The sequence below is a fragment of the Umbelopsis ramanniana genome, assembly GCF_025399195.1.
Source record: "Umbelopsis ramanniana AG unplaced genomic scaffold K450scaffold_68, whole genome shotgun sequence".
Taxonomy (NCBI): domain Eukaryota; kingdom Fungi; phylum Mucoromycota; class Umbelopsidomycetes; order Umbelopsidales; family Umbelopsidaceae; genus Umbelopsis; species Umbelopsis ramanniana.
Window position 1 is genome coordinate 78711 of NW_026252154.1, and position 25292 is coordinate 104002.

Here is a 25292-nt window from a genome sequence, read left to right on the forward strand (position 1 = left end):
TTTGCTTAAAACCGTCAGGACAACCACACAATCCGACCAAATCATACACCAGAAGAGGACCAAATGCTAAAAGCTTTGTCTATAACGATTGTTCTTTTTTAATATACAGGCAGCAATGAGAGTGCTTTAAGTTTAGAATTTGATTGCCTCTATGGGGACTTCACAATGACATCGATGTTGACTTGAGATTCACCACACTTGATGGAAACTTGGTGTTGGCCCAAAGACTTGATTTTTTCACTGAGAACCAAACGCTTATCCAGAGTAACCTCATACTCGCTAAGTTTCTCTGCGATATCTTCGCTGGTGACTGAACCGAAGGTTGCTGTGGTGTCCGGAATGACGGCACGGACAAATTCGAGTGGGCCGGGTAATGCAGCTAGTTCGGCAAACAACTTTCGTGCGGCGGTATCCTGTCGCTTAATCCCAATGGATGGATCGACCATCTGAACAGTCAAGGCTAAGTATTTAGATGTTGCTTTCTGGCGTTTTTCTGCACGTTGTCACTTCAGAAATTAACATACCTTTTGCACAACAGGTTCGGCCAAAACAGCATTTCTGTCCCGTGGTCCATTGAACTTATTGATATATGACGCCTGCTTGGATGGAAGCAGCACATTTCGCATTAAACCTGGTCGAACAGTTACAACCTCGTCTTTCAAGCCGAGTCCCTCTATATATGTGTTGAGCTTGACGTTGATAGATGCTTTTTTGTGTGCATTGCGCTGAAAACTTGTCAGAAATTTACCCATCTCAAAGCTAACATTCCAGACCATCAAATTACCTTGAATATGAGCGTAGGCTGGCGTGTAACAGCCTTGGTGACAAGTGAAGTAAATGACATGCTGGTTTGTCTTGTCAAGTGGGTTGAGGGACAAAACCTTTGATATTACAGCAAGCCACCGATAAATCACGAGATTTTGCAAGAATATTTATTTTTTAATTTTGTCATGGAAAAAATATAACTGAAATCCAACTGAAATTGGCCATGACCATAAATTAGCCTTACAAAACGCCTTCTAATATACATCATCTGGTTTTAGGCAGTAAAAGGATACGGTTTGGAAAAGTTTAGTATATACACAGATGGCGTAAATGTAAGATCCAGTAGTCCTTCATTAGATCAAGCGAACCTCTAAAAATATTCGATAAATTGAAACGGTGTGATTAAACGTTGACAATGATGAGTTTTCAGAAGAGTGTGACCGTGAAGGTAGCTGCCGAACCTTACTTCCCAGTGTTTGAATTTCTACCCATATACCATTTTTGAAATGCCTGCCGCAGTCAGTAAGTACATTCAACTATCCTGAACAAAGGGATGAGAAATAGCTCAATGACCTCACATATAGATCCAGTAATATTTCACTATACACTGATATACAGTTTAATTATTCTATTCAAGTTAATTTTCCCAGTTTTTCCAAGATATTCATCGCGAATGATCACTCGAACCGGCGTATAACTCTAAAGTGTCAACTAGCCAATGAGGGGGATATTACGCGTCGTCGGGATGTGAAATTTGGGGCAGATTGATCTCATTACGACGAGTCTTATTAATGCATCCAAAATATAAAAGACGTTGAAGTAACTGGCTAGTCATCCACATCTCTTGTTCTCATATTCAACTTCAATATCAAAAATGTCTCAGGCACTTACTAATATCCATCGTGAAATCGGAAAAACTGGTGTCAAGGTATCTGCTGTCGGTCTTGGATGCATGAGCTTGGTATGTATGAGAAACCCAGAGATCCTTTGAACTCGTAAGAAGCCATATCTTAAATGCTCATCACCTATTTCCATTCGATTTCAAACGAGATAGTCTCCTGGTGTTTACGGAAAAGTTGACGATAAAGAGAGCTTGCAACTTTTGAACAAGGCTGTTGAAATCGGCTGCAATTTCTGGGATACCGCAGGTACGTAAAAGCAGGCTCAAAGGTGTATTATGGCTGTTGACTTGATGCTAAAACTTGTTGATCTGCTGTAGATGTTTACGGAAAAGGTTATAGTGAAAGACTTATTTCACAAGTTCTGAAGGATCGTAGAAAGGATGTGTTTTTGGCAACTAAGTTTGGTATCGATTACTCTTCTGGAGACGTTAAAGCCACTGGTAGTCCAGAATATGTGGAGAAATGCTGTAATGAGTCACTTGAGCGACTGGGAACTGATTATATTGATCTTTATTACAACCATCGCATCGACAAAGACGTGTAAGTATTAAGGGGGACCAAAGCTTTGCACCTGTCGACTTTTATTAGAAACTCATCAATGTCCGATACCTTAGACCGATTGAAACTACAGTGGCTGCCATGGCAAAGTTGGTAAAAGAAGGAAAGGTCAAGTATCTTGGCTTGTCAGAGTGCTCGGCTGCAACCCTTCGACGAGCACATAAGGTTCACCCCATTACAGCTGTTCAGGTGGAATACAGGTAAATATATGTTTTAGTCATAATGCTCCTTCGAACTGCTGTGTTGTTAATGCTTCAAATGTTTAGTCCTTGGTGTCTGGATATTGAGAAAAACGACCTTCTAGCAACCTGCCGTGAGCTTGGCGTATCAGTTGTGGCATTCTCACCTATTGGCCGTGGATTTTTGTCCGGACAGATCAAGAGCTTTGATGAGTTTGATGCTGATGACAACAGAAGAAATCATCCAAGATTCCAAGGTGAAAACTTTGCAAAGAACATCGAACTGGTCGACAAAATCAAGGAGATTGCAGAAAAGAAGGGAGTCACATCGGCTCAGTTATGCTTAGCCTGGTTATTAGCACAAGGTACAGTCTCCTTTATATGTGAAGCGAAGCTTATAAGTTTCATACTGATGATGAACTTCCCTATAGGTCAAGACATTTTTGTCATTCCTGGAACTCGCAAAGAGAAATATCTGTTGGAGAACGTTGCGGCTGGATCAATTCAGCTTACTTCAGAGGAGATTGCTGAGGTTCGTCGTATCACTGAATCATTCAAGGTGTCCGGTGAACGCTATAATAGCACCTATATGAAGCTTTTGGATCAGCATCAACAATGAGATATCAAGCAAATGCAAACGCAAAAATGCAATCTATTTTGACAATAGAGACCTTTTATGTAGCATCATCCGATGTCAAATAAAGTATCAAGCGAAATAAAAAGTCTCCTTTTATTTTATTTATGGCTTTCAATTTATCATAGCTTTCGGTTCAAAACACCAAGCATTTGCCAAATGGTAATTTAGTCAGCACCGTCCAAGACATTCACAGACCGGTATGGGCGAGGTATCATTAGGAAAGTGGTAAAATGGATTATCAATAGCTTTTTTAACAGAATATAACATATAACCTCTCTTGTCGTATACACGGCCAATAGCTGTCACTTCGCACGATAGCTTTTTCTCCGGGCTCACTGATGCGGCCCGAAATAGTGACGCGTCGTCGGACTTACAAAGTCAGCTCTTACCTCGGTGTGATCCGAAATCTTATTTAAGAAGGCATGTTGTAGGGGGAAGAACAGATTTTTTTAACCACTTTACTCTTTGATTATGTCACAACCTCTATCTACCCCCTTACGCGAAATTGGAAAGACAGGTGTCAAAGTATCTGCTATTGGTTTGGGATGTATGAGCCTGGTATGTAAGACATCTAGTTGTATGCTGGATCCAGAAACAGGGTAATTGTCATCTCATTAACAATTATCCAAATGGTATAGGCTCCTGGTGTTTACGGAAAGGTTGACGATGAAAACAGTGTCCAACTTTTGAACAAGGCGCTTGACATCGGCTGCAATTTTTGGGACACTGCAAGTATGTGAAGACATTTATTACACAAATCAACGTTGTCGGAATAATGTTAACTGCTTGCCTTGCGGTAGATGTGTACGGAAACGGTCATAGCGAGAACATCATCTCAAAAGTTCTTAAGGACCGTAGAAAGGATGTGTTTTTAGCAACGAAATTTGGTATCGATTCTTCTTCAGGCGCTGCTGTTGCCAACGGAGACCCAGAATATTTGACTAAGTGCTGCCATGACTCGCTCGAGCGATTGGGAACCGACTATATTGATTTGTACTATTGCCACCGCATTGACAAAAACATGTAGGTTTAAATCCTTTCTTCCAAGCTCTTGCCATATGGAGAAAAAGGAACAACTAATATACATCGCATTAGACCAATTGAAACCACTGTGGCTGCTATGGCAAAGTTGGTAGAAGAAGGCAAGGTCAAGTACCTTGGTTTGTCAGAGTGCACGGCTACTACCCTTCGACGAGCGCATAAAGTTCACCCTATCACGGCTGTTCAGATGGAATATAGGTAAATGGCTGCAATAGTAACGAACGCTTTTCATGTACAGTACTTTAACATATCACCATAAGCCCATGGACTTTGGATATCGAAAGAAACAATCTTTTGGCAACATGCCGTGAACTTGGCGTGTCTGTTGTTGCCTTTTCACCACTAGGACGTGGATTTTTGTCTGGAGAGATCAAGAGCATGGATGATTTGGATGCTGACGACTCCCGTCGCAACAACCCTCGTTTTCAAAAGGAAAACTTCGAAAAGAATCTTGAATTGAGCGACAAAATCAAGGAAGTAGCGGATAAAAAGGGAGTCACATCGTCTCAACTCTGCTTGGCATGGCTTTTAGCACAAGGTATAGTGTCGATTATATCGGTTCAATGAGTTAACATGGCCTGATATTGATCTGAGACCATTGATCACTACAGGTGAAGACATTTTTGTTATTCCTGGAACTCGCAAGGAAAAGTATCTTTTGGACAACTATGGAGCTGGATCTCTTCAACTCACTTCAGAAGAAGTCTCTGCCATCAGAAATATTACGGAGTCTTTCAATGTAGCTGGGCCTCGCTATTTCGCTGCACAGATGTCGCTTTTGGATCGAGACGATTAAAAAGTGGATACAGGGCTGAGATATATGTTTTCACATTATCCTTACATGTGCTATCAAATATATATGTAAATTCTGCTTTAATAAGAGCAACGATATTATATTTCTACTGAATACCATGGTGTCTCATTGGTGTATAACGTTATTATGGGTATTATTGTTATCCCTGAAAGATGGTATCCGTGCGATGTGGGCGGTCGCCAAAAAGCGAAGAGGGCGATGTGACGTAAGCAAACCAGTCACACTGAAAAGAACCTGTGGCACAGCGATTCCACTTTTTGCAGAGATTCCAACCAAACATGTGGAAACCAACAGGTACGGATCAGCATCACAACGTATGGTTTACGATCAGATTCCCATTACTTATAAATGATTTAGGTACCAATGATATTCCATTGGGTCTCAAGAGAAGATTTGGCGATTCCGACGACGGCAGTGTTTCTCCACAAGCAAGAAACACAGGTGCATCCATGTCACCCTCTGGCGAGCGAGGACGTGATCCCACTCCAAAGAGTAAGCTTGGGATGATGAATGCATCATACTTTTGTGTTCAACCTTTACTTAACGCAACAATCTCGTTCATTCGTTCAGTGACCAACGGTAATTCCCCTTCAGAAAATGGTCAGCGTAAGCGAAGAAGTCGCTGGGGCGCCAGTGATACGAAAATCAATATTCCCGGGTTACCGACGGCTATCTCGTCGACAATGACCAAAGAGCAACGCGAACAATATTCTGGTGAGTGTCTCAATTTCGTGCTTTTATGTCTGCAATGTTTAGCTTTCTCACATTTTGGAGTATAGTGCATTTGCGTATCGAAGAAATTAATAGAAAGTTGAGGACTGGCGATATTGTACCGCACGAACGGGACAGGTATTTGGACGTTTTTTTTAATAGCATTTGTACGTCATATGAGTTCCTGACATGTTTTATGCACAGATCTCCATCACCAGAACCAGTTTATAACGCAGAGGGCAAGCGTGTTAATACCAGGGACGCACGCTATCGCAAAAAGCTGGAAGACGAGCGCCAGCACATTATTGAAGATGCCATTAAAAGGTATCCAGATTTCCGCCCACCGGCAGATTACAGAAAGGCGGCAAAGACAACCGACAAAGTATACATTCCAGCAAAGGAATTCCCTGAAATTAATTTTATTGGCCTTTTGATCGGACCTCGAGGTAACACACTGAAGAAGATGGAATCAGAATCCGGAGCAAAGATCAGTATTCGCGGCAGAGGTTCCGTAAAGGAAGGCAAAAGTCGTACTGATGCTGCTGCAAACGCCAATCAAGAAGAAGACCTTCACTGTCTCGTAACAGCGGATACTGAAGAAAAAGTGAAAATAGCAGTCAAGTTGATTGAAAAAGTCATTGAAACGGTAAGTTGATATGCATGATATGATGATCGTGATCCAATGTGATACAGAGGAGGCAGATAACTAACACTTTTCACCTTAGTCTGCGTCTGTGCCAGAAGGTCAAAACGAATTGAAACGATCACAACTACGTGAACTTGCTGCGCTCAACGGTACATTGCGCGATGATGAAAACCAAACATGTACCAACTGTGGTGGAGTTGGACATCGTCGATACGAATGCCCTGAACAACAAAACGTTACCAACAATCTCACGTGCAAAATTTGTGGTGGACAAGGACATATGGCTCGTGATTGTTTACAACGCAACAATCCAGAATTCATGCAAAAAGCACAGGAACGTGAAGAGCAACTGGATAGCGAGTACATGAACCTCATGGCCGAATTGGGTGAAAAAGTTACCGACGGAGAAGCCGGCGCTGGTGCCAAGGTATGTGTCATTCCAATGAAAAGTCATCTTCCTTACACTTTACTAATGGTCTAATTTTAATAGAGTGAACGTCCACCTTGGGCTGATCGGGCTGCGGCTAGTGCGGCTGCTGGACAGGCGGCACCTTGGCAGCAACGCTCAGCCAGTGGCGGCGGCGGCGGCGGCGGAGGCAACCCTTGGGATCGAAATAACAACGCCGCACCTCCTAGTGGTGGTAATGGAGAAGCACCTTGGGCAAGAAGTGGATCATATGGACCTCCCTCTGGTGCATCGCAATATGGACCAAATGGGTCATACGGTGGAGCTCCTCAACACTCTCCATCATCCTATGGACCTCCAGCAGGTGGATACTATGGCGGTGGCTATGGAGGATATCAAGGCTATGGTGGATACCCAGGCTATGAACAAGGCTACGATCAATCAGCACCGCCGCCGCCACCTGGTGATGCTCCCTGGCAACAGCATGCTCCACCACCACCTCCACCACCTTCTTCGCAATATGGAGCACCTCCTCCACCGCCTCCATCATCCGAGCCCGCACCACCGCCTGCCCCATCAGAGTCAGCACCACCACCGCCGCCTCCACCGCAATAAGTACTGGATGACAGTGCGTTACATTTCTAGTTTTTCCACCCCACAGTAATATCAATGGTTATAGCTTGAAGATTCATATCTGATAGTCTCGGAACTTGACTGGTGTGAATAAGTTTCTACTTTGTATGACAGACAAGCATTGGTAATAAAAAGTAGTTTGAGTCGATTTTCATCTTCCATGGTAATGTTATTTTACTGGCGTCGTTCCCGTCAATTGCAAAGTACGGCTTCATGAAGCCATATAGGCATCCACGGATTGTCTCAACTACTATAGCCATAGAATAGACCGATTCGTCTACATTTACCTTTTTTTGAACACAACACGACGCATTGTAAGAAAAAAAACGAAGTAATATTGAATTCACAGCAAATATTTTTTTAACATCAAGATCTATCCTCTATACACTGGTTTAAGCACTGTTAATACAAAATTCCTTTTGTGCCTGCGCAACTGCATCCTTAAAGTTTTCAACTTCGGCCCAGCAATCCAAAGGTCGGCTCTTGTTGTGTCTGTATGGTATGCCCAATTTATCAGTTCAAGGGATTCGAAGACACCTTGGTCTATCTAGACAGCATGACACTTTACCTGTAGCATTCAATAACAGCTTGTTGACTTTCCTTGATTTCGGCAGGCAACTTGCTTGAAGTTGATCTATGATGAAATGTGTTGAGTAACTTGCACGACATTGAGTATCGACACTATCATGACAACATACCTTTGAACACGCTTGATCATATCTTCAATATCGGCGCCAATGGCTACGGCATTGTGCTTGCTTTCCAAATTCTGCTTTGAAAGTTGTGCAGTGATACGGTTGTTGGCTTCTTCTTGCTGTTCCTTAATACGGTTCAGCTCCTCAGCAACACGTTCACGAACAACTCCTTCGACTTCATGTGGAAGAGGTGCTTTTCCGCTGTTGCCAACGGGCTTGGATCGCTATGGGATAATTAAACAAGAGTAAATGAATGGAGTGTTAATGGTGGTATATATCCTGTGTTCGATTGGGGCGGTACCGTACCTTTGCGCGAGATTCCAATGAATCTACCAAATTTTGCGAAAACTATATATTGTGGTGCCATGAAATTAGCTGCTGCGATTTTTCGATCGGGGAGAATTTCGTGATTCATAATAGCGACAGATAAGGTAGCTTCAAATTACCTGCAATGGAACGTTTTCATTGTAGAAAATAACTCCCTCAGGTCTGGATTGTTGGGCACCCATGTTGTCTATGTCGAATCCAGGCAGGCCTGAATTCCACACACAATACAGAATTCAGTCTTAGGGCATATGAAAACGTGACGTCACAAAAATTACAATGGCTCTCTGAATATCCCAGTTTTTTCCAACATGGCTTATTGGGGGGCACGGCTCACATGAGGACACAGAGCCTTTATGGGCCAGTAAAACTCCATGGCCGGCCACAACTCCATTGACGTATGTTGGAATCATTTGTATAGAGAGCATCTATTATATCTCTGTACAATTACTCATATTGGTGCCTCTCCTTAATGATGGAGACGAGAAATTACAATGTAAAAATAGACTTTTTATTCAGTCGCACAATCCACACGGACAAAGGATCGAGACTCGTATGATACCTGATTGTATTGAGTTTCTACAACATGGTGCCATCAAACCAAGTGTCAAGAATATCTGCGCACTTTTTCTGCACTTCAGAAGTCTATCGGAATATTAAGTGAGCCCAAACTATTAATTGCTCTGGCCAATGATTGGCTTCATGTTAAGGGAGGAACATCTTTTCAGCCGAATAAACCAACGAACCATCTTTTGAGACAAACAAATTGGTTTGCGGTCGATACCCCCGCCACGAACGAATATTCTCACTTGATTGGTCCGCCAGAGTTACACCAATCGTGACTTGCTGTTGTTCCGCTGGCCTATTTTAGCTTTGGTACCTTTTCCATCCTTGTTTTTTTTTCGCCTTGGTGTATCTTCTATCCTCTTAGATGTCCTTCCTTGCTCGCTTTGTGCGTCAAGCTCCCAACGCAGATGGCAAATCAGAAGTATTTGCATTTGCAAATCTATCTGGTAGCGAGCCATCTCATGTACAAAACTCCCCAACTAGCCAACGGCCGGACCGATTGCGCGAAAGCCCTGAACATTATCAACTCTGCAACAACAACCTCCCACCCCACAAGCTCGACAAAGTGAACCATCGCAACTCTCTTGTTAGGCGTTCTGATTCCGGCTATCAGTCAATGTGTGATGATATCAACGAAAACCAATGCGATACTCTCAGCCAGGAGCTGCAGTATATTGATGAAACCTATTACCCGTCCTTAAGGCTTTGGGACCAGGAAGCCACTGATATCAACTTTGATACTTTGGACACTGATACCATGAACGAGCAGCAGGAGATTGACGATCAGCAGAAGAAGTTCGGCTGGACCAAAGTATCTTTTCGAGATGTCGAAATCGAAGTATCTCGATACGGCGCTATTCAGCGCATTGGCGCTGTTGATAGGTCAATCGTTCGGCTTAGTCCCAATATCAGTTCTCTATGGCCCGCCCTCACCCAAATTCATCTGTAAGTGGATTAGTTTACTATTTTAGCTCACCGAAGTGTGACTTTTGGCTTCTTGTGTAAATAAGGAGAAGTCAGTTGGTACCACCCTGATACTCATTTTTATTTTTATGTTATGTTCATAGTTCAAATAACCTACTCGAAAAGCTACCCGCCTCATTGGCTTGTCTGCGAAACTTGACCAACTTGGAATTATCCGGCAACAGACTGACCGAGCTTCCTGATAACATTGGACGCCTAACCAGGCTAACTGTATTAAACGTCTCCAACAACATGATCACTCACCTTCCTGACTCAATGGGCTCTTTAAGGAAGCTGACCGTTCTGCTACTAAATGACAATCAGCTGTCTGACCTGCCAAAGAGCCTTGGTGATCTCAAGCTGCTGACCACTTTAGATATCAGTCGTAACCCGGTTAGGATCGTCCCTGCTGAACTTGCCCGCCTGCAATATTTGCGCTATATTCGAGTCGACGGTTGCCCCATGGTGTTGGAATATGCACCAGAACCAAAACACAGTCCTCCATCACTCCTTGAGTTAGCAGCTCGCACCATTGTACGAAACGACATCGAGGTTCCTAACCACGTACGGGACGACATCAAGGAATACGTTTCATCCGCAAATAAATGCACTCATTGCGGCGGACCTTTCTTCACGTCCTACGTGCAAAGAGTCAAACTTGTGGAAAAGGCTGACCAAACTATGATACCCATGGAGTATAACCTCTGTTCGGCCCACTGGAATGACGATAAAGGTAGAATCATGGCGATGTTTGCCTCCAGGCCAGCCACAAGCAAAAAGCCCGCCCACGTTTTGCGAGCTGAAAAGGCAACCAGATCTACCTCTTCTGAACAACAATTTGATTTGCGAAGCCCACGGCAGGGTAACCAACCCCGTCGACGAAACACCACTTCAGAAACCCTTCGTAGAACTCCCACCCCTCTCGCCTCTCCAATCCCCGCATCTCCCATTCCTTCAAGTATGATGAGCGATATAACCGATGTTCCCGAGCGAACAGCATCGCCTGCATCTATGATGTCAAATTCAGCAACCATCAGCATAAGCTCATTAGCTCGTAAGATGTATACTTCGTCACCTTCTTCAATGTCACAGATGGACACAGTGCTGTCAGCATCCTCATCTGGATCGTCCACGCCTGAAATTGCACCCGCGACTTTGCCCACCCGATGGAGGACTCAAAAAGTCCGTAACCGGAGCAATACGGGATTCTTGAGTCTGAGCAAGCTGCAACGAGCCACCTCATTCTCAAGCACCCCGTCTAGCCAAGGCATTGCCATCTAGCATATTTATGACTAAAGATACCATGTCAATATCACCAACCCCCTTTCATGAAATTATAGAACCCTTTTGTATCCGATATATTCTCATCCAAGTTATGTCACCCCCTTTCCTTCACCATAGCTTGATGCTGGCCCTGAATATAAAGATATTTATAAAGCGAATCATGAATGAAATGTAATTGGTGCTATGAATAGAGGGCGGAATATAGGCAAGCGCGTACGCGGCAATACGGCATGGAAAGAAAGTACCAACGAGTATCCGCGCATCAACTTACTTGGCGGCAAAAAATTTATTGTACAATTCCCAAATTTGGGGTTTACGGCGTTTGACTGTTAAAAAAACATTTGGGATTTAAATAATGCCTGTGGATTCCAACGTCTCCTCCGCATTTTTCACACTATTATCATGCAACCCTTTGAAGCCTTTAGGAAATGGAGGGGACAACGAGAACCGGAAACTACCATAGCCAATTATCCTCCATACCAGCATTTGGAACAACATTTTAGCGCTGCAGAAGTCGTCAAAGATATCATTCTGGGCCTATCTGGTGAGTGAACTCCTATGTAAACCTGCATGAATACATGCGTTGGGGGAAAACGGACTGTAGACTGAGTGCTTATGTTTTGTCAGATGGCTTAACGGTACCTTTCGCACTTGCTGCCGGTCTCAGTTCCCTTGGCAACTCAAAGTTGGTTATCTATGGTGGAGTAGCTGGTAAGTCTTTGTGTAATGTTTGGTGCATCCCACACACGAGACCAACCTCGAACGTACCAATTAAATGTCTGTGCCATTTACACAGAATTGGTGTCAGGAAGGTAATTAGATGGTCAAAAGCTTAGTCTAGGCGATGGTAAGCGACCGTTGTACTAACGTCCTGCATACTGTTATGTACGCCAGTATATCCATGGGACTTGGGTGAGTTCGAAAATATAGGGCTTCACATATCATTTGGTCACATTTTATTAACAATAGCTTTGTAGTGGATACCTCGCTGCTCGTTCAGAACTAGACCACTATGAAACAGAAAGATTGCGAGAGATGAAGGAGGTGGAAGAAGTTCCGGAGGATGAAGAGCAAGAGATTTTAGACATCATGGCACCATACGGGCTAGATCGTGACACAGTACAACCTATCATCGCGAAGCTTCGTGCAAATCCAGACAAGTTCGTCGACTTTATGATGCGGTTCGAGTTGAACCTGGAGGCACCCGACCCAAATCGCAGCTTGGTAAGGAGATGATGGACATGGGATGAAAAGGGAGAGTCGGAAAGTTGTCAAGTAAGAGCAGTATGCTAAAACGATGCAATTCAACTACAGATATCTGGGCTCACCATTGGTGGATCATATTTATTAGGCGGCTTAATCCCTTTGATCCCTTACTTCTTTCTTCAAAATGCATTCGAAGCTCTTTACATCTCCATCGGTGTTACGCTGACTACACTGATGATATTTGGCTACATCAAAAGCCTTCTTGTCAGTCCAAAATCAGCATTCAAAGGAGCTTTGCAAACCCTAGTCATAGGAGCCGTTGCAGCCGGTGCAAGCTTTGGAATTGTAAAGGCTATCCCGGAAGGCACCGCATAACATGTTAATCTATTCGTAATTGTAGCACCATTAATCTTTCAACTTGTAGTCGCTGCTCGCTGTACTGTACTTCATTTTGACTGTATAATAACAACAAATAACAATTTGCAGCCCACGGAGTATTGAAATTTATGGTGTTGAAATGGTATGCCTTGTTTGCTTCATTTTTTCTCGAGTCTATTATGGCCCTCAATCATCTGCTCAGCCCCTTACAATCCATCATATTCCTTCCCTTTTACATCTTTAACGTATGTCCTATCTTACATGATAGTGTTACGACCACTCTTTTACGACTATTTTGGAGTGCAAATACCAGACGTTCTGGTAGCAACACTTCTTAGATATGAAATGACGTATTTCATCTGTAACGATCCGAGGGAACGAATGAGTTATTTCAAACGTATGAGTTGAATGCAGGGTCAAATTAAGTACACATGATATATGTTCTGGTTTGCCGCCGACTCACGGTAAATATAAACTGAGGTGTTCCTCCAGGAGGGCCACCTGCAATAGCCTTCCTTTATTGATACACAGTTTGAAAATGTGGTTTTTGATGCGAATGCTTTTCATTTTCAAATAAAAATTGCGAAGGTAGCTTTAGGTGTCTTTTATGGAGAATGGAGGTTTATGCAGACAGCCCACAAAATGCTCTCCGTTAAGGAAATCCTTGGATTCCAACTGACTTTCAAACACGTTTTTGCACATGGAACGTCCATATCGACCGTCGCTGGTAGCACCATTGCATAGACACTAAACGCAAGAAGAACAAAAGATAGGCAATTTTTTTTAGCTTAAGTAGTCGAAATAGGTGGTGTTGAATGGAATTGTTACAACATACACGGCTACAGCTTGGAAGGTATGCTTTCTGTGGGGAAGCACATGATCGGAGAGCAGTCACTCCAGCATCAATAAAAAGTGTCTCACATTCACACCCTTCGCCTTTCTTCCTACGTTGTGAACCCTCTTTCAAAAAACTACATACTATGATCGGCCAACCTGCAGACTCCATGGTCGATGACGAATTGATACATGATATGATACCACCCCACATTCCAGTGGAAATGGCTGTGGCGCCAGAGCACAACCCATTGTCCCATCACCATATCGTCAAAGCGCCTCCAACTTCCACACAAGGAAAGCGACATCAACATACGTTGAGTCCGGAAAAACTAGGGGTTGTGGGCTATGTCAAGGATGTCGCCGGGTTTGTCACAGATTACGTACAAGACAGCCGAGAACGGCGACGAAAATCAAAGGATGCCGCCTCGCCTGAACAACGCTCTGGTATCACCGAGCCCCTCAGTCCAACGCAAGAAAGCAATAGGCAGCTTGAGAGACGGTCATCTACTCAAGAAACTACCGAAGACGAGGCGGTTCGACAACCGAAAAGTCCACTCGCTCATGCCGTTGGCCAATTATTTCCAGGTATTCATGCGTCTGATCAAGACCACGCATGTGTACATGCGGATGAGATACGATCAGAGATGATGCGAACTCAAGATACGTTTAGGGAAGGGGAGCGCGGTTTGGTACCGAAGTGACAGTCGGATGCAATACTGAGGTGATCGGCAATCAGGTTTTTCTGGGGTGACAATTTTTGATGTTCTCTCGGGTGTGAAACCCACCTATCAATATTCTATTGGAAAAATTTACAAGGAATAAAAAAAAAAAAATTGGAACGTAAAAATGCAGTAGATTTCCATCTATTACATAATAATCTATGATGGCTATGTCGTTGTTATTACACTTTGGAACTAGAAATTAATTTTTGTCATAGTATATGGAAGTCGCTTTGGAAGCCGTCTATTAAAGGTAATAGTCAATGACGATGAATTCCGGCTCTCTGGGTTTTTTAAAACAAAGAAACTTTTCATCAAAGACTTACCGCAACATTTCCATGGGAAGTCTGGTAAGGAGATGTAGACAGCGCTCCGTCTGAAAACACACAAAAGTCATGGTCGATGCCCACACGAACTGGCTCCAAGTTGTAATTTTTCTCGAAGAATGATAGGCAAGCTTTAGACGGCCTATCAATGCCCAGGTCATTTAAACCATGAAGGTGGGGGTCAATCTGTCAAACCATGTAAGCTGAGAGTTCCTTCCATAAGGCTTACTAATTCCTACATACACACCTTTATCATTGCATCCATTAGCAGCCTACCATATCCATGCCGCTGGAAGTCTTCTTCAATATAAAAGTCGAGAAGACACTGGCAAGTCAAGTGCTCAACAGTGTCGTTATCATCGCTCTATGCCAAATCTGGGTTCAGCATGACCAAATGTCCTGAACCTCAAGCAATTGATAACACTTACGAGATGGAATATTCGCTTCTTGCCGACTTTACCCAACCCGATTGGTTTGAACTGACAACCTTCGAGAGCTATGTATACTCGATGATGTTGGGCTGTCCGCAAAAGTTTTTCAGACGTCGTTATAGGCCGAGGCAGATTTTGAGCCTGAAAGCACTGTGAAGTCAGATAACATGTATAGGCTCTCTTTGTTTATCATGAATGTATACCTTTGCAGATTTGGCGCCAAGATCGTCAACGACCTTCAGCCAATAGTCTCTATGAGGTGATGACGATTAATTATGTTACGAATCTTGTAACCATGTTTTCAAAATATAGTATCTAACTACCTATCGCTTGGCGTGAAATGGGGGAGGTCGCTACCGTGAAAAGATACTACTTTGAACGAGTTCGAAATGGAAAAAACATCAAGCATGAAGGAAAGCGGGAAAATGTGGGTGGAGGCAAAATGCAGCCCATCATAAACCACTCATTTTGAAGTACCGCTGTGGTACGAATAAAATCTTCCGGCCAACCAAGCAACGATCTGACAAAGAAATTCAGGATACTCAAACAGCGTTATGGCTCTATACTTGAAATGGCTTCAAAACATCAAGCCTGTCTGTCCTTCATTGGTCTTACATTCGTATGACCAAGCAATGCACGGGGGACGTTTGTTTGGCTCATTAACAGTGTCAATCACTGTGAAAGAACATGGACTATGCTGTTGTATGAACGCACTTCGCAGTGAATTAGGATACGTTGCTGCTTTGCTTTGCACTGGCTGTCATGAATAAAACACAGCTCACCGATGCACGATAGTTTGACATAGTGTTAGACCTGATAGATGACAAGCATGATTTCTTCGCTGACCTCCTATATAATCTGTCAGTAAATAATCCCTTACAGCTTTACATAATTTACGCAGGGATTTGCTCAACGTGCAGATTTGTTGTGTCTAGCCACCACTTCTCACAAATGAATGTAATGTAGAATGTGACACCTTTTGTCTTTACCTGATGTTTCTCATTGTGGAGTGATACGTTGGCTTGACATGGTAGACAGACCCATTTGCTTGTTCTTTGGAACCTCTGTCTGAAGAAGACATCGACGAGATAGCCAGCTTAAAATACTCAAGCGGATTCGCAGCCTCGTTATTCAAGGCAGCAGCTGGTATGAGCAAAGCTTAATGCAAGCCGAAGGCTGAGCAGGCTATGTAGCACCCATTTCAGGCAACATCCCAAATGGGAAGTACTGCCACCAGTCGAGGCTTTAAACATGTTCAGTATAAATATAAACACTTTCATCAGGGCAGCGCCCAAACTTTTCCTCTGCCATTGTCAAAAACTCTACTCTACACCATGTCTGAAATAGCAAAACCCAAGGTTGCCCTCGTCGTACCTACAGAACCAGAGGAAGATAAACCAAAAGACTTTGAAAGTATGCAACCAAAATCAGACTCACATATGGCCATCAAGGTTTCGCCACCAATAGTCGATTACTTCAGTGCGGACTCACGGTCTCTATCTGGAGAGGAAGACCGTTTGATATCGCGAGATAACTTTGACTTAGAAGGTAAAAAGCCCAAGGCGACAGGTCTTCGGTCTAAGAAGGTCATCATCGCCATCATCGTTGTGGCCGTGTTGTTGATCATTGGCGCCATTGTCCGTAAGTCTTTGATTTTCTCATTACTCATTTAGTCACCATCATCAACCTATGCTAATTCATCACAGTGGCGGTGTACGTGGAAACCATGGTGAATTAAAAAGCTGGCAAGCAAGTCAATCATGGACGAACCAGGCGATAAATTACCCAACCATCTCAGCATATCTGTATAAATCATTAATACCTATTTCTGCACACCTTTTTCAATAAAACCAAATCATTTTTTTTTTATAAAAGGAATGTGTTCCAATTGAGAACTCTGTGTGTGGTAGGATGAAAAGAACGTGTTGGTACAAGTAATCTCCAGTGAAGGGAGCATAAAAATGTGAAGACATGCTGGCAATGAAAAGCTGATGGCAAAAAAAATAAGAAAATTGGCTTTTGGATTAACTAAACACAAATAAAAGTTGATAGACATGGATAGTCTCAATTTAGCCGTCTATTCGGTATTCATAGCTTCAGCTTCATCCAAATTGTGGATTTCGCCTTCAGTGTAGTAGCAGAGAAGCTTCACTCGGAATTCAGAGAGTTGATGGTAGAACAATTTCTGTGAAATAGGGTTAGATAATGAGTGAGATAAAGAAAGACATCAACAACTAATCCCTACCAGCAAATGAGCTTGATTGGTGGTCAAGGTCTGTCCCAATCGGCATATTTCATATGGAGCACCAAGGGTGACAATACCGTTTTGAAGAGTGGTAGGCATGCCAAGGTTTCGGATGTGTTGCTCCATGTTGTGAGGCATCTTGTCGACACCACGCATGACGGGTCCCTCAGGTATCGTGACAGTTTCGGTAGCAACAACACCAGATCGAGCATAATCAGCTTGTCGGTAGTCGTTGAAGTATTCCTTGACTTCTTCAACGGGACGGTCGGTGAAGAGAACGCCAACATCTCCATTAAGAAGCTGATGTGAAATTTTTCGAAAAGAAAATATTTAGTCAATCGTTGCCTCTTAGATTTGGCTCTTGATTATATCCTCAAACATACCTTTGAGACTTGTCTAAGGTTTTCCTTGTATTCATCTTCAACTGTGGTACCCAATGCCTTTGCCATAACCTTGTTCTTTCCAAGGAAGAATCTCGAGTCCTTGAACTCGGATCTAATTTCTTTCAAGAAAGTGTTTCTCATGTTATCAACTGAGAACACCCACAAGAAAGCGTATTTGTCGACACACTCTCTGACCTAGAACGACCATGATTAGTGTTTTTTCGGTACGCTATCAAAAATGAATTGGTCGTTTTGTTACCTCTTCAAAAAGTGTATCCTTTCCTCCACGGCCCTTCTTCTCGGTCTTAGTGAGTGACACTAATCAAAGAGTGTGGATTAGAACAAGTCTCAATGTCAAGGCAGTTGAAGACAGTCTTCTGTAGAGACTGATTACGAAGAACTTACCAACTTTTGATCTCTTTGACTTTGGCATGGTGGTTGAAGGGGAATGAGCTGCCTTTCTCGGAACAAAAAAAAATTCAGGAAGGTCAAAAACTTAGCAGTCCTGTTCGAAGAAGCAGGCAAACCTGGCTTAGCCCACGTGACTTCGGTCTCGAAATGAGTGACGTGTCACCGCATCGGTACCTCAAGTGCGGAGACCTAGTCTTAAAGCCCCAGCGCGCGTTCGAATATATCCACCATCCTCTGCCTCAGATGGTAAGTGACATTGCCATGTTGCAAGATGACAGAAGTAGTGAAACTTCAAAAGGAGTTCCATTGACGTACGTTGTGCTTACACTTTTGCTCGATTTCTCGTTTCATTTATAGGTTGTCCTAGCAGCTGCAGTAGTCACCAAAGGCGGCAAAGGTAGTTACCAGCTTTCATCCCTTAGATGCTTCGGTCATGTTCCAACACCTCCAATGCTGATGATGTCTTTTCCTTATTGCCTTTTCCAGCCGTCATTTCTCGCCAGTTTCGGGAGATGCAGCGTTCTCGAATCGAAGGGCTGCTTGCCTCATTCCCAAAACTGACAATAGCCGGGCAGCAACATACCACCGTTGAAACTGAGCATGTCCGCTACGTATATCAACCTCTTGATGAATTGTTCATGGTTTTGATTACAAATCGCCAGGTATATATTGAACCATGCAGCAGATCAAATGTTTCTGTTTGCCTCGATTTAACGCATTACTCTGATAGTCCAACATCCTGCAAGATATTGAATCACTTCATCTGTTTGCTCGTGTCGTCGCCGACACTTGCAGATCCTGCGACGAGAGAGAGATCCTGAGAAATGCTTTCGAACTCCTTAGCGCATTTGATGAAATCATTTCCGAAGGATACAGAGAGAATGTCAACCTTAGTCAAGTCAAGAGCATTATTGAAATGGAAAGTCACGAAGAGAAGATTCAAGAAATCATTGCAAGAGTAAGTTTCTGTCAAATAATGCAATTTTTCTTCCAAGTACATCCGGGCGTGCGCTAATCGATGGTGGAAATAGAACAAAGAACAAGAAGCCAAGGAAGAGCTCAAGCGAAAGGCAAAGCAATTGGAAATGCAAAGACGGGAAGCTGCCAAGCGAGGACAAATGTACATGCAAGGCAATTACAGCGGCGGTTTTTCTGGCAACAGAGCTTCACCTTCGTTGGAGCCAACTGTGCAGGCCGCTACAGAACAAAGATCAACCTATAACAGGTAAGACAATCCGCACATATACCAACCGCTAATGTTCGTATACTCACCTCACATTTGTATAGCTCACCTGCACCTGCAGCTTCAAGAGCTAAGGGCATGAAACTCGGTCACAAAGGAAAGTCTGCCGATATATTCGAAGCTATCAAATCTGAAGTGGAAGAACCTTTGCTTAGATCACCTGCTGTTACCCTAGCACCCATTTCTACGCATCCACAAGAAAGGTAAGGATATGGCAATAGACTAATGTGATCTTGACTGCTGAGGCTGACATACTTTATACAATACAGTGTCCACGTCACAGCTGAGGAGAGAATGCGCCTTGTTGCTAACCGAGACGGTGGTCTCGAGCAGTTGGAAGTCAAGGGTGTTTTGGTTTTGAAGATTAGCAATCCTGACGATGGCAAAGTCCGTATCTTGGTGAATGCTGAAGAGGACAGCTCAATTCAATTCAAGACCCATCCCAAGGTCGATAAAACTCTATTCAAAAATGAAAATGTTGTTCAGATGGGTGACCCTAGTCGATCCTTCCCCATCAACCAACCCCTTGAGGTTGTGAGATGGCGATACATAACACAAGATGAGACCAGCATTCCTCTATCCAGTAAGTTGCGAGGTTCACTCATGGGATATGTATCATATCCACTAAAACTGTGTCCATAGTAAATTGCTGGCCATCTCCTGCTGGCGACGGTACCTGCGATGTCAATGTGGAATATGAGTTAATGGCTGACCATTTGGAGCTCAAGGACGTTATTGTCAGCATTCCTTTGCCGTAAGTACATAAGGCGGTTATGAATACATTTTGACGTAGCCATATCATAACACTGGCGGTTTTCCATAGATCTTCGTCACAACCTAATGTCAACCAAGTAGACGGCGAATACAGCTATGATCCACAGCGTCGTACTCTCGACTGGCAGATTGCCGTCATCAACTCCTCTAACAAAGAGGGTGTCCTCGAATTCAACGTTGCTGGCGATGATGTTGATGCATTCTTCCCAACCCAAGTATCATTTTACAGCGAGAAACTACTTTGCAATGTTGATGTAAGTTTTTTATTTTTATTTTCTCACATTGGATTTTTGATGTTGGCTGATTGGTACTGACAACTCTCTTTAGGTTTTGGATGTACAATCCGTAGAGACTGGCGAACCTACACAGTTTTCAAAAGAAATATTATTGTTGGCAGAAGATTACAGCGTTGTATAGAAGTGCCGTGAATAATACTATAGTTCTAACATCTGCCCACAAGTATACAATTAAAAAATTTAAAATCATTGATAAAGCGGTACTCTTGGTATTCAACATGGAAGGACACACTGAGAAAGAGGTAGCTGCAACGCTATGAAAGCAAGCAGAGCAAGATGAAAAAGACTGACCATAAGGAATACAATTATCATGATGATGCTGGCTTCGAGCATTCTTTAGATTCTTCCCCAGCGCCTGTCCACCTTCATTTATTGTAACGTGTACAATACAGGGATCTGCAAAGGTTTACATCAACACATTGTAAAGTGTGGTCTTGCTGTAAGTGACCAAAATACACATTGCAGTCCAGATCAGTCATGCTGTTCAGCTGTGTTGATATTTTGCAAAGCATGATAGAAGTGGAGGCACTACCATTTTCTCAGCAGAGTGCGCATTAATACTCCACGTTCAAACAATATGCAACATGTACAGAAACCATTGCTTTCCACAACTGTCGCGCTCGTTCGGCATCTGAACTTCACCCGTCTAAGACAACTTGCGCTCAAACAACAATGAACCATTGCAGTATCCTATCTCCATCACAACATCTGGCATATTGCCATCAATCAAAAATATACATCTAGCGGGAATAACCCAAGTTGAGCACCATTTTACGTCAGATTTGAATTCATCTTCAAAACACAGGTTGATCTAATCTCACAGCAAGTCGTGATTATTGTATTCCTCCCTGCGATACTTGGCTCAATACACATACTGCCAGTCCATTCATCACAGCTTAAACTTGTAGTCATCGAGTATTACCTCCATGGCAATGGCATTTACAAATATGAATATAAAGATGTTTATATATTTTTGGAAATATTCACAGGGCGGGGGGCGAGCACGTCGGCTCTTTCTATGCTGAATGTGTGTACATTTATTGCTTGCCGCTTTGCTCCTTTGCAAGCTCCAGGTACTTGCGCTGACGCTCCTCGAGCACTCGGCGCTTATTGAAATACTCCACCTAGAATAACAACAACGGGTCAGCCATCATAGTGGTATGGAGGAAAAGAAATGCATAACGAAAAAGTTCAAAAGGCATACCCAACTGGCCATACAAGTATCTTCGTATTGTTTTTTCTTGTCTAAGCAAGCCTTTCCCTTTTCCCGAACAGTGTCTTTGGTGTTCATCGCTTCAGGATCAAGAATGCCACAGCTTTCCAGACAAGCAAAGTACTCGTCTCGAACTTTCCAGCATTGTTGTCGCTCGCGGCGTGATGGTGGTTTGTTTGGTGTTTCTGTCGCTTGTTTTGACATGGCTGAAGATGGACGGCTAGTTGACTTCATTTTTTTCATAGCCTGCCCAATGTTGAAAACTTGCCGGCACGTGACTCATCAAAGAAAAATGAAAGGCGCGCCGATCGCATATCGACATAGAAACTAGTCAGCCGAGGAAGAAGCAATTATTATTTTCTAGCTGGACAGGAAGGCAGATTGGGGTTTTCTAGTGCAGACTAGAAAGCAGTGTTATGTATGATGTGACGCTTAAAATAAACACCATGTATTCCCTCCAGGACCATGTTTTAATAAATAACTTTGCGTTTTTCTTTCATTTCTTGATACGGTAAACTGTCTCTTTAAGTCTCTCTACATTGTGCGAAAGAGAACATATTTTGGGATATAATGCATATAATTAGGTGAGAGGAACTATGGCTTTCGATCGTATCTAGTAATGGGGAGGAGTGTTGGAATTGTGCGTTGGCAAGGTTGCGTCAGGAGTATGAGGCTCTGATGCATTATCAATTTCATGTAGCCCAATGTCGTGTTCGTCATCTCCAGTGGCGGGAAGAAGGCTCTGCTTTTCCTGCTTCTTTTCGCCACGCTCGACCCATGCCTTGAGTATAAAAAGCTCAATATTACCCAGAATCAACTGTTCAACATGGTAAAGCAGTAGCGGTGTAGTCAAGACACCGACAATACCAGCAGGGGCGTCTTGATAGAGAACACTGACTAATGGGACACCCATAGCGACAGTCTTAGTAGCACCGCAATACTTGAGGCAAATAGTGAGCGATACATCTCAAAATGGATGATCTAGGAAATAACATAAAACCTACCATGATAGCCACCGTATCAGCCCTAGAGTATCGAAGCTTTTTGACCCATTCAGGAGTCTTTATGCTTCGTGGTAATGGGAGTCTTGCAGCCGCCATGCAAAACAATGAAAATGAAATGTAAAATCCAGCATTGATAACAGCGATGGCAACAATATCCGTGGCTCCTACGGCGCTGAATGAATTGGAGGCTATAGCATCTGAGAACACAGACCATACTAAAGCCAAAAGTGCAAGACTGTTGATATCGCCTAGTCGGCACTTTTCTTTTATGGCAGCTACTTGTCTTGGGAATAGCCATTGAATGATTTGGCCAACGACCAAAGGCACTAAAATGGTCAATCCAAGATTCTTCAGGACGTCAATATAGTCGAGACTTCCGTGGGCATTAGTTGATGGTGCAATTCTGGTATCCTTCTCAAAAACTTGGGTCGAGTGATTAATTCATGATGACTTCTGTGAGCTCCTATATTCCTGACATTCGGTAACTTACCCGACATTAACGCCGGAGATACGAAAATACCTATTTTTGGAGAAAGTAAGCGTTAGATTACAGTGAGTCGCTGGCTAAAAAATTTATCACTGCCATTAACCTACCGAGAACATTCCCCAAAGCAGCGTTCATCAGAGCTGAGAAGAAAAAAAATAAAATTGCGCCATCGTGTGGCTGCATTAGCTACCTAGATCAGATAGTACAATCATCTGGAGTCCATTTTACCTGAAGCTTCATTGCCCTTGGCGTTTCTGGTCATGACTACGTTAGATGAAACGGTAGTAGGCGTACATCCGGCAATCACCAAACCTAAAAGTAGCATGTGATTGATCGGGAGATTGACTGTAGCAAATAGAAGAGCAATGCCGTAGACAGTGAAGGGAATGATAATGAGACTGATAATTTGGATCATCAGATGTAATCTAACCCGCACGACTGTTTTTGCAAGGGTTCGAGTGCGTAAAGATAGACCAGATATTAAGAAAATAACGATGACCGCTCCTGGGAAATTGCACTCAAATGTCACTACTAGTCGTTCCGTGTTGAATCTAATTGACATAAACTTTTACCCCATTTGATGCTCCATTCCGAATGGATGACTCCGTCTTTCTTGGCTACTCCAGGGAACCTCCAAGCTAGGACGATGACTACTGCAAGTCCCATCAGGAACCTACCAAACAGAAACGAATTAGTGAACCTCGCTGCTGGACCATACGTGTATGACTACTACCTACCAATATGTTTGGATAAACTTTATAATGAATCTTCTAACTTTTATCGCTCTTGAGGGTTGTTCTTGGGCTGCTTCTTCTGGTTGGATTGGAGCTTGTCCGTTCCTTTCCGGCCCTACTTCAATATTAGTACTTGAAACAGAATGAATATCGGCTTCAGTATCAGGCTTGTTCCCTCCGTCATGATCTACTGAAGGAGCTGAATACAATATGCTGGCTGCTCTTTTCTCATTCGGTGACGAATTGACCTCCATTCCAGAGCAGGTAAACTGAGCTGGCGTTGGACAAAGGGATAACTTTTTTTTTAAGGACGCTGCGAATGACATTCAAATTTAACGACTCATTGGGTCACGTGGACGCTGCCCCACCTGCAAGCAGAACTTTGGCAGTGCAGCTAAATGGTGCATGGAACGTAATATTACATGTAACATTTCTCAGTTGAGACGAAAATACAGAATTAATGCCACCTTGATTGTGATTTTCATTGCTGATTTTGTTAGTAATGCTCCTAACTAAATAAATGATCCATTGAGTACCTGAAGCAGGGGGGGTCCAGGCTCGCCTTCTTTTTATCCATCCGATATTTGCAGTCCAATCGCTCTTACCACCTTGTTTCCGAATATATGCTTGAGAATAAGCATGAAAATTGAGCAAAAGCTTAAATTATTATAGCGTCCCTTTGAACTGTTCATTCACCGCAGAAAAAATGATATTACGTGATGAACTGTGCAAAATGTTCAGTGGCAAAGATTTTATGTTTTACAGCACTGTAGAATAGGTGTTGACATTATGAGAGAAAAAAAGACGATAAGTGGAACGAGTGCTTTTTGATAGCCCATGGTTTGCCGATTTCTGACCAAGACAAATGACCAGAACGCTGAAGCATGCCGTGGCCACATTAAAATAACTCTCATTGACGTCCGCTACTGTTTCAGAGATACGTTTCACATCTCTGATCCCATTTTACATACCACAGCTTTCTACCCGTAATCGATGATAGCTTCAAAAGATATACACAGCTCCGTTTTCCACTTGGGGATCGGAATGACGAATTCATCAGAAGACAGCTCAGGTACCGAAATCTTTCCCTTTCCATGCTAAGGCTCGTCACATGCAATAGCTTGTTTGCGCACAACAATCATCATGCAAAAAAAAATGTATACACAATGTGTCTTACTCAACAAAAGTCATTCATAAATCATAAAAAATCGTCCAAGGATACCATCTCATCTTCAGTATCTTCCAGCAGAACATTATCGAATAATAGGTAGTGACGCAACTATTTCCTGCATGTACCGAGGTCGCATCATTTTCCAGACCCTCCTTTGTCAATATTGTATTTAGGATGGTTTTTGTCAGACGTTTGGTCAAACGATATTCTAGATTCAAGTATCGTGATCCATATTCACTAGTATCATTAACGCTACAATAATACAACTGTTTACTCGCCTTTGCATTTTTCCATGGTCTCGTCCTGTTT

General features: G+C 43.0%; 14 protein-coding genes across 14 annotated transcripts; 8 read left to right on the forward strand and 6 right to left on the reverse strand.

Moving 5' to 3' along the window:
- On the reverse strand, positions 1 to 881 carry K450DRAFT_257823 (uncharacterized protein). Its single transcript, XM_051591738.1, has 3 exons — positions 785 to 881; positions 525 to 725; positions 1 to 446 (listed from the first exon to the last, which is right to left on the reverse strand). The coding sequence occupies exons 1-3, from the start codon at positions 842 to 844 to the stop codon at positions 150 to 152; spliced, it is 558 nt and encodes a 185-aa protein (XP_051441252.1). The 5' UTR covers positions 845 to 881; the 3' UTR covers positions 1 to 149.
- Positions 882 to 1586: 705 nt separating this feature from the next.
- On the forward strand, positions 1587 to 3310 carry K450DRAFT_257831 (uncharacterized protein). Its single transcript, XM_051591739.1, has 5 exons — positions 1587 to 1726; positions 1820 to 1913; positions 1985 to 2207; positions 2282 to 2425; positions 2492 to 3310. Exons 1-5 carry the CDS (start codon positions 1640 to 1642, stop codon positions 3021 to 3023), a joined length of 1080 nt encoding a protein of 359 aa, XP_051441253.1. The 5' UTR covers positions 1587 to 1639; the 3' UTR covers positions 3024 to 3310.
- Positions 3311 to 3395: 85 nt separating this feature from the next.
- Positions 3396 to 4893, forward strand: K450DRAFT_257850 (uncharacterized protein). Its single transcript, XM_051591740.1, has 6 exons — positions 3396 to 3434; positions 3559 to 3599; positions 3680 to 4064; positions 4137 to 4280; positions 4343 to 4620; positions 4694 to 4893. The coding sequence occupies exons 3-6, from the start codon at positions 3817 to 3819 to the stop codon at positions 4876 to 4878; spliced, it is 855 nt and encodes a 284-aa protein (XP_051441254.1). The 5' UTR covers positions 3396 to 3434; positions 3559 to 3599; positions 3680 to 3816; the 3' UTR covers positions 4879 to 4893.
- A 229-nt stretch (positions 4894 to 5122) lies between these two features.
- On the forward strand, positions 5123 to 6817 carry K450DRAFT_257858 (uncharacterized protein). Its single transcript, XM_051591741.1, has 7 exons — positions 5123 to 5190; positions 5254 to 5388; positions 5467 to 5610; positions 5676 to 5745; positions 5812 to 6253; positions 6333 to 6680; positions 6746 to 6817. The coding sequence occupies exons 1-7, from the start codon at positions 5175 to 5177 to the stop codon at positions 6746 to 6748; spliced, it is 1158 nt and encodes a 385-aa protein (XP_051441255.1). The 5' UTR covers positions 5123 to 5174; the 3' UTR covers positions 6749 to 6817.
- A 655-nt stretch (positions 6818 to 7472) lies between these two features.
- K450DRAFT_257862 (uncharacterized protein) lies at positions 7473 to 8611 on the reverse strand. The gene is made up of 5 exons (XM_051591742.1): positions 8434 to 8611; positions 8294 to 8335; positions 7991 to 8211; positions 7861 to 7926; positions 7473 to 7784 (listed from the first exon to the last, which is right to left on the reverse strand). The coding sequence occupies exons 1-5, from the start codon at positions 8494 to 8496 to the stop codon at positions 7685 to 7687; spliced, it is 492 nt and encodes a 163-aa protein (XP_051441256.1). The 5' UTR covers positions 8497 to 8611; the 3' UTR covers positions 7473 to 7684.
- A 418-nt stretch (positions 8612 to 9029) lies between these two features.
- On the forward strand, positions 9030 to 11291 carry K450DRAFT_192959 (uncharacterized protein). Its single transcript, XM_051584473.1, has 2 exons — positions 9030 to 9823; positions 9946 to 11291. The coding sequence occupies exons 1-2, from the start codon at positions 9243 to 9245 to the stop codon at positions 11120 to 11122; spliced, it is 1758 nt and encodes a 585-aa protein (XP_051441257.1). The 5' UTR covers positions 9030 to 9242; the 3' UTR covers positions 11123 to 11291.
- Positions 11292 to 11503: 212 nt separating this feature from the next.
- Positions 11504 to 12905, forward strand: K450DRAFT_257875 (uncharacterized protein). The gene is made up of 6 exons (XM_051591743.1): positions 11504 to 11669; positions 11753 to 11836; positions 11922 to 11937; positions 12020 to 12037; positions 12103 to 12349; positions 12440 to 12905. Exons 1-6 carry the CDS (start codon positions 11528 to 11530, stop codon positions 12704 to 12706), a joined length of 774 nt encoding a protein of 257 aa, XP_051441258.1. The 5' UTR covers positions 11504 to 11527; the 3' UTR covers positions 12707 to 12905.
- Positions 12906 to 13544: 639 nt separating this feature from the next.
- Positions 13545 to 14565, forward strand: K450DRAFT_257886 (uncharacterized protein). The gene has a single exon (XM_051591744.1). It carries the CDS (start codon positions 13690 to 13692, stop codon positions 14245 to 14247), a length of 558 nt encoding a protein of 185 aa, XP_051441259.1. The 5' UTR covers positions 13545 to 13689; the 3' UTR covers positions 14248 to 14565.
- K450DRAFT_257889 (uncharacterized protein) lies at positions 14358 to 15673 on the reverse strand. Its single transcript, XM_051591745.1, has 6 exons — positions 15346 to 15673; positions 15226 to 15274; positions 15020 to 15163; positions 14839 to 14955; positions 14592 to 14777; positions 14358 to 14509 (listed from the first exon to the last, which is right to left on the reverse strand). The coding sequence occupies exons 1-6, from the start codon at positions 15429 to 15431 to the stop codon at positions 14468 to 14470; spliced, it is 624 nt and encodes a 207-aa protein (XP_051441260.1). The 5' UTR covers positions 15432 to 15673; the 3' UTR covers positions 14358 to 14467.
- Positions 15674 to 16333: 660 nt separating this feature from the next.
- Positions 16334 to 16818, forward strand: K450DRAFT_283656 (uncharacterized protein). The gene is made up of 2 exons (XM_051593486.1): positions 16334 to 16663; positions 16729 to 16818. Exons 1-2 carry the CDS (start codon positions 16357 to 16359, stop codon positions 16758 to 16760), a joined length of 339 nt encoding a protein of 112 aa, XP_051441261.1. The 5' UTR covers positions 16334 to 16356; the 3' UTR covers positions 16761 to 16818.
- K450DRAFT_257898 (uncharacterized protein) lies at positions 16729 to 18130 on the reverse strand. The gene is made up of 5 exons (XM_051591746.1): positions 18056 to 18130; positions 17910 to 17968; positions 17651 to 17845; positions 17268 to 17567; positions 16729 to 17207 (listed from the first exon to the last, which is right to left on the reverse strand). Exons 1-5 carry the CDS (start codon positions 18081 to 18083, stop codon positions 17100 to 17102), a joined length of 690 nt encoding a protein of 229 aa, XP_051441262.1. The 5' UTR covers positions 18084 to 18130; the 3' UTR covers positions 16729 to 17099.
- A 119-nt stretch (positions 18131 to 18249) lies between these two features.
- Positions 18250 to 20593, forward strand: K450DRAFT_257908 (uncharacterized protein). Its single transcript, XM_051591747.1, has 10 exons — positions 18250 to 18307; positions 18419 to 18458; positions 18548 to 18723; positions 18792 to 19019; positions 19093 to 19286; positions 19349 to 19507; positions 19574 to 19887; positions 19947 to 20058; positions 20128 to 20332; positions 20406 to 20593. Exons 1-10 carry the CDS (start codon positions 18305 to 18307, stop codon positions 20493 to 20495), a joined length of 1521 nt encoding a protein of 506 aa, XP_051441263.1. The 5' UTR covers positions 18250 to 18304; the 3' UTR covers positions 20496 to 20593.
- A 749-nt stretch (positions 20594 to 21342) lies between these two features.
- K450DRAFT_257913 (uncharacterized protein) lies at positions 21343 to 22170 on the reverse strand. The gene is made up of 2 exons (XM_051591748.1): positions 21579 to 22170; positions 21343 to 21498 (listed from the first exon to the last, which is right to left on the reverse strand). The coding sequence occupies exons 1-2, from the start codon at positions 21828 to 21830 to the stop codon at positions 21412 to 21414; spliced, it is 339 nt and encodes a 112-aa protein (XP_051441264.1). The 5' UTR covers positions 21831 to 22170; the 3' UTR covers positions 21343 to 21411.
- K450DRAFT_257920 (uncharacterized protein) lies at positions 22060 to 24110 on the reverse strand. The gene is made up of 7 exons (XM_051591749.1): positions 23816 to 24110; positions 23651 to 23751; positions 23307 to 23582; positions 23186 to 23218; positions 23082 to 23111; positions 22592 to 23013; positions 22060 to 22527 (listed from the first exon to the last, which is right to left on the reverse strand). The coding sequence occupies exons 1-7, from the start codon at positions 24064 to 24066 to the stop codon at positions 22201 to 22203; spliced, it is 1440 nt and encodes a 479-aa protein (XP_051441265.1). The 5' UTR covers positions 24067 to 24110; the 3' UTR covers positions 22060 to 22200.
- Positions 24111 to 25292: the final 1182 nt, after the last annotated feature.

What these genes read in the sequence shown, in the direction of transcription:
- K450DRAFT_257823 (XM_051591738.1), bottom strand. Translation starts at nt 844, where the DNA reads ATGTCATTTACTTCACTTGTCACCAAGGCTGTTACACGCCAGCCTACG. An exon ending in AGCCTACGCTCATATTCAAG is followed by an intron (nt 726 to 784) that starts GTAATTTGATGG and finishes ACAAGTTTTCAG; the next exon opens with CGCAATGCACACAAAAAAGC. An exon ending in CCGAACCTGTTGTGCAAAAG is followed by an intron (nt 447 to 524) that starts GTATGTTAATTT and finishes TTGACTGTTCAG; the next exon opens with ATGGTCGATCCATCCATTGG.
- K450DRAFT_257831 (XM_051591739.1), top strand. Translation starts at nt 1,640, where the DNA reads ATGTCTCAGGCACTTACTAATATCCATCGTGAAATCGGAAAAACTGGT. An exon ending in CAATTTCTGGGATACCGCAG is followed by an intron (nt 1,914 to 1,984) that starts GTACGTAAAAGC and finishes GATCTGCTGTAG; the next exon opens with ATGTTTACGGAAAAGGTTAT. An exon ending in GCTGTTCAGGTGGAATACAG is followed by an intron (nt 2,426 to 2,491) that starts GTAAATATATGT and finishes TCAAATGTTTAG; the next exon opens with TCCTTGGTGTCTGGATATTG.
- K450DRAFT_257850 (XM_051591740.1), top strand. Translation starts at nt 3,817, where the DNA reads ATGTTAACTGCTTGCCTTGCGGTAGATGTGTACGGAAACGGTCATAGC. An exon ending in CACCGCATTGACAAAAACAT is followed by an intron (nt 4,065 to 4,136) that starts GTAGGTTTAAAT and finishes ACATCGCATTAG; the next exon opens with ACCAATTGAAACCACTGTGG. An exon ending in GGCATGGCTTTTAGCACAAG is followed by an intron (nt 4,621 to 4,693) that starts GTATAGTGTCGA and finishes TGATCACTACAG; the next exon opens with GTGAAGACATTTTTGTTATT.
- K450DRAFT_257858 (XM_051591741.1), top strand. An exon ending in ACGTGATCCCACTCCAAAGA is followed by an intron (nt 5,389 to 5,466) that starts GTAAGCTTGGGA and finishes TCATTCGTTCAG; the next exon opens with TGACCAACGGTAATTCCCCT. An exon ending in GCAACGCGAACAATATTCTG is followed by an intron (nt 5,611 to 5,675) that starts GTGAGTGTCTCA and finishes TTTGGAGTATAG; the next exon opens with TGCATTTGCGTATCGAAGAA.
- K450DRAFT_257862 (XM_051591742.1), bottom strand. Translation starts at nt 8,496, where the DNA reads ATGGGTGCCCAACAATCCAGACCTGAGGGAGTTATTTTCTACAATGAA. An exon ending in CATTGGAATCTCGCGCAAAG is followed by an intron (nt 8,212 to 8,293) that starts GTACGGTACCGC and finishes ATTATCCCATAG; the next exon opens with CGATCCAAGCCCGTTGGCAA. An exon ending in GCTGTTATTGAATGCTACAG is followed by an intron (nt 7,785 to 7,860) that starts GTAAAGTGTCAT and finishes CATACCATACAG; the next exon opens with ACACAACAAGAGCCGACCTT.
- K450DRAFT_192959 (XM_051584473.1), top strand. Translation starts at nt 9,243, where the DNA reads ATGTCCTTCCTTGCTCGCTTTGTGCGTCAAGCTCCCAACGCAGATGGC. An exon ending in GCCCTCACCCAAATTCATCT is followed by an intron (nt 9,824 to 9,945) that starts GTAAGTGGATTA and finishes TTATGTTCATAG; the next exon opens with TTCAAATAACCTACTCGAAA.
- K450DRAFT_257875 (XM_051591743.1), top strand. Translation starts at nt 11,528, where the DNA reads ATGCAACCCTTTGAAGCCTTTAGGAAATGGAGGGGACAACGAGAACCG. An exon ending in TATCATTCTGGGCCTATCTG is followed by an intron (nt 11,670 to 11,752) that starts GTGAGTGAACTC and finishes ATGTTTTGTCAG; the next exon opens with ATGGCTTAACGGTACCTTTC. An exon ending in CCGACCCAAATCGCAGCTTG is followed by an intron (nt 12,350 to 12,439) that starts GTAAGGAGATGA and finishes ATTCAACTACAG; the next exon opens with ATATCTGGGCTCACCATTGG.
- K450DRAFT_257886 (XM_051591744.1), top strand. Translation starts at nt 13,690, where the DNA reads ATGATCGGCCAACCTGCAGACTCCATGGTCGATGACGAATTGATACAT.
- K450DRAFT_257889 (XM_051591745.1), bottom strand. Translation starts at nt 15,431, where the DNA reads ATGCTTGATGTTTTTTCCATTTCGAACTCGTTCAAAGTAGTATCTTTT. An exon ending in TTGGCGCCAAATCTGCAAAG is followed by an intron (nt 15,164 to 15,225) that starts GTATACATTCAT and finishes CAGTGCTTTCAG; the next exon opens with GCTCAAAATCTGCCTCGGCC. An exon ending in AGAAGCGAATATTCCATCTC is followed by an intron (nt 14,956 to 15,019) that starts GTAAGTGTTATC and finishes GATTTGGCATAG; the next exon opens with AGCGATGATAACGACACTGT.
- K450DRAFT_283656 (XM_051593486.1), top strand. Translation starts at nt 16,357, where the DNA reads ATGTCTGAAATAGCAAAACCCAAGGTTGCCCTCGTCGTACCTACAGAA. An exon ending in GATCATTGGCGCCATTGTCC is followed by an intron (nt 16,664 to 16,728) that starts GTAAGTCTTTGA and finishes AATTCATCACAG; the next exon opens with TGGCGGTGTACGTGGAAACC.
- K450DRAFT_257898 (XM_051591746.1), bottom strand. Translation starts at nt 18,083, where the DNA reads ATGCCAAAGTCAAAGAGATCAAAAGTTG. An exon ending in GTCAAAGAGATCAAAAGTTG is followed by an intron (nt 17,969 to 18,055) that starts GTAAGTTCTTCG and finishes CTCTTTGATTAG; the next exon opens with TGTCACTCACTAAGACCGAG. An exon ending in AGGATACACTTTTTGAAGAG is followed by an intron (nt 17,846 to 17,909) that starts GTAACAAAACGA and finishes TGGTCGTTCTAG; the next exon opens with GTCAGAGAGTGTGTCGACAA.
- K450DRAFT_257908 (XM_051591747.1), top strand. An exon ending in AGTCACCAAAGGCGGCAAAG is followed by an intron (nt 18,459 to 18,547) that starts GTAGTTACCAGC and finishes TGCCTTTTCCAG; the next exon opens with CCGTCATTTCTCGCCAGTTT. An exon ending in TCTACGCATCCACAAGAAAG is followed by an intron (nt 19,508 to 19,573) that starts GTAAGGATATGG and finishes TATACAATACAG; the next exon opens with TGTCCACGTCACAGCTGAGG.
- K450DRAFT_257913 (XM_051591748.1), bottom strand. Translation starts at nt 21,830, where the DNA reads ATGAAAAAAATGAAGTCAACTAGCCGTCCATCTTCAGCCATGTCAAAA. An exon ending in ATACTTGTATGGCCAGTTGG is followed by an intron (nt 21,499 to 21,578) that starts GTATGCCTTTTG and finishes TTGTTATTCTAG; the next exon opens with GTGGAGTATTTCAATAAGCG.
- K450DRAFT_257920 (XM_051591749.1), bottom strand. Translation starts at nt 24,066, where the DNA reads ATGGAGGTCAATTCGTCACCGAATGAGAAAAGAGCAGCCAGCATATTG. An exon ending in GGAATGGAGCATCAAATGGG is followed by an intron (nt 23,583 to 23,650) that starts GTAAAAGTTTAT and finishes GCAATTTCCCAG; the next exon opens with GAGCGGTCATCGTTATTTTC. An exon ending in CAAGGGCAATGAAGCTTCAG is followed by an intron (nt 23,219 to 23,306) that starts GTAAAATGGACT and finishes TTTTCTTCTCAG; the next exon opens with CTCTGATGAACGCTGCTTTG.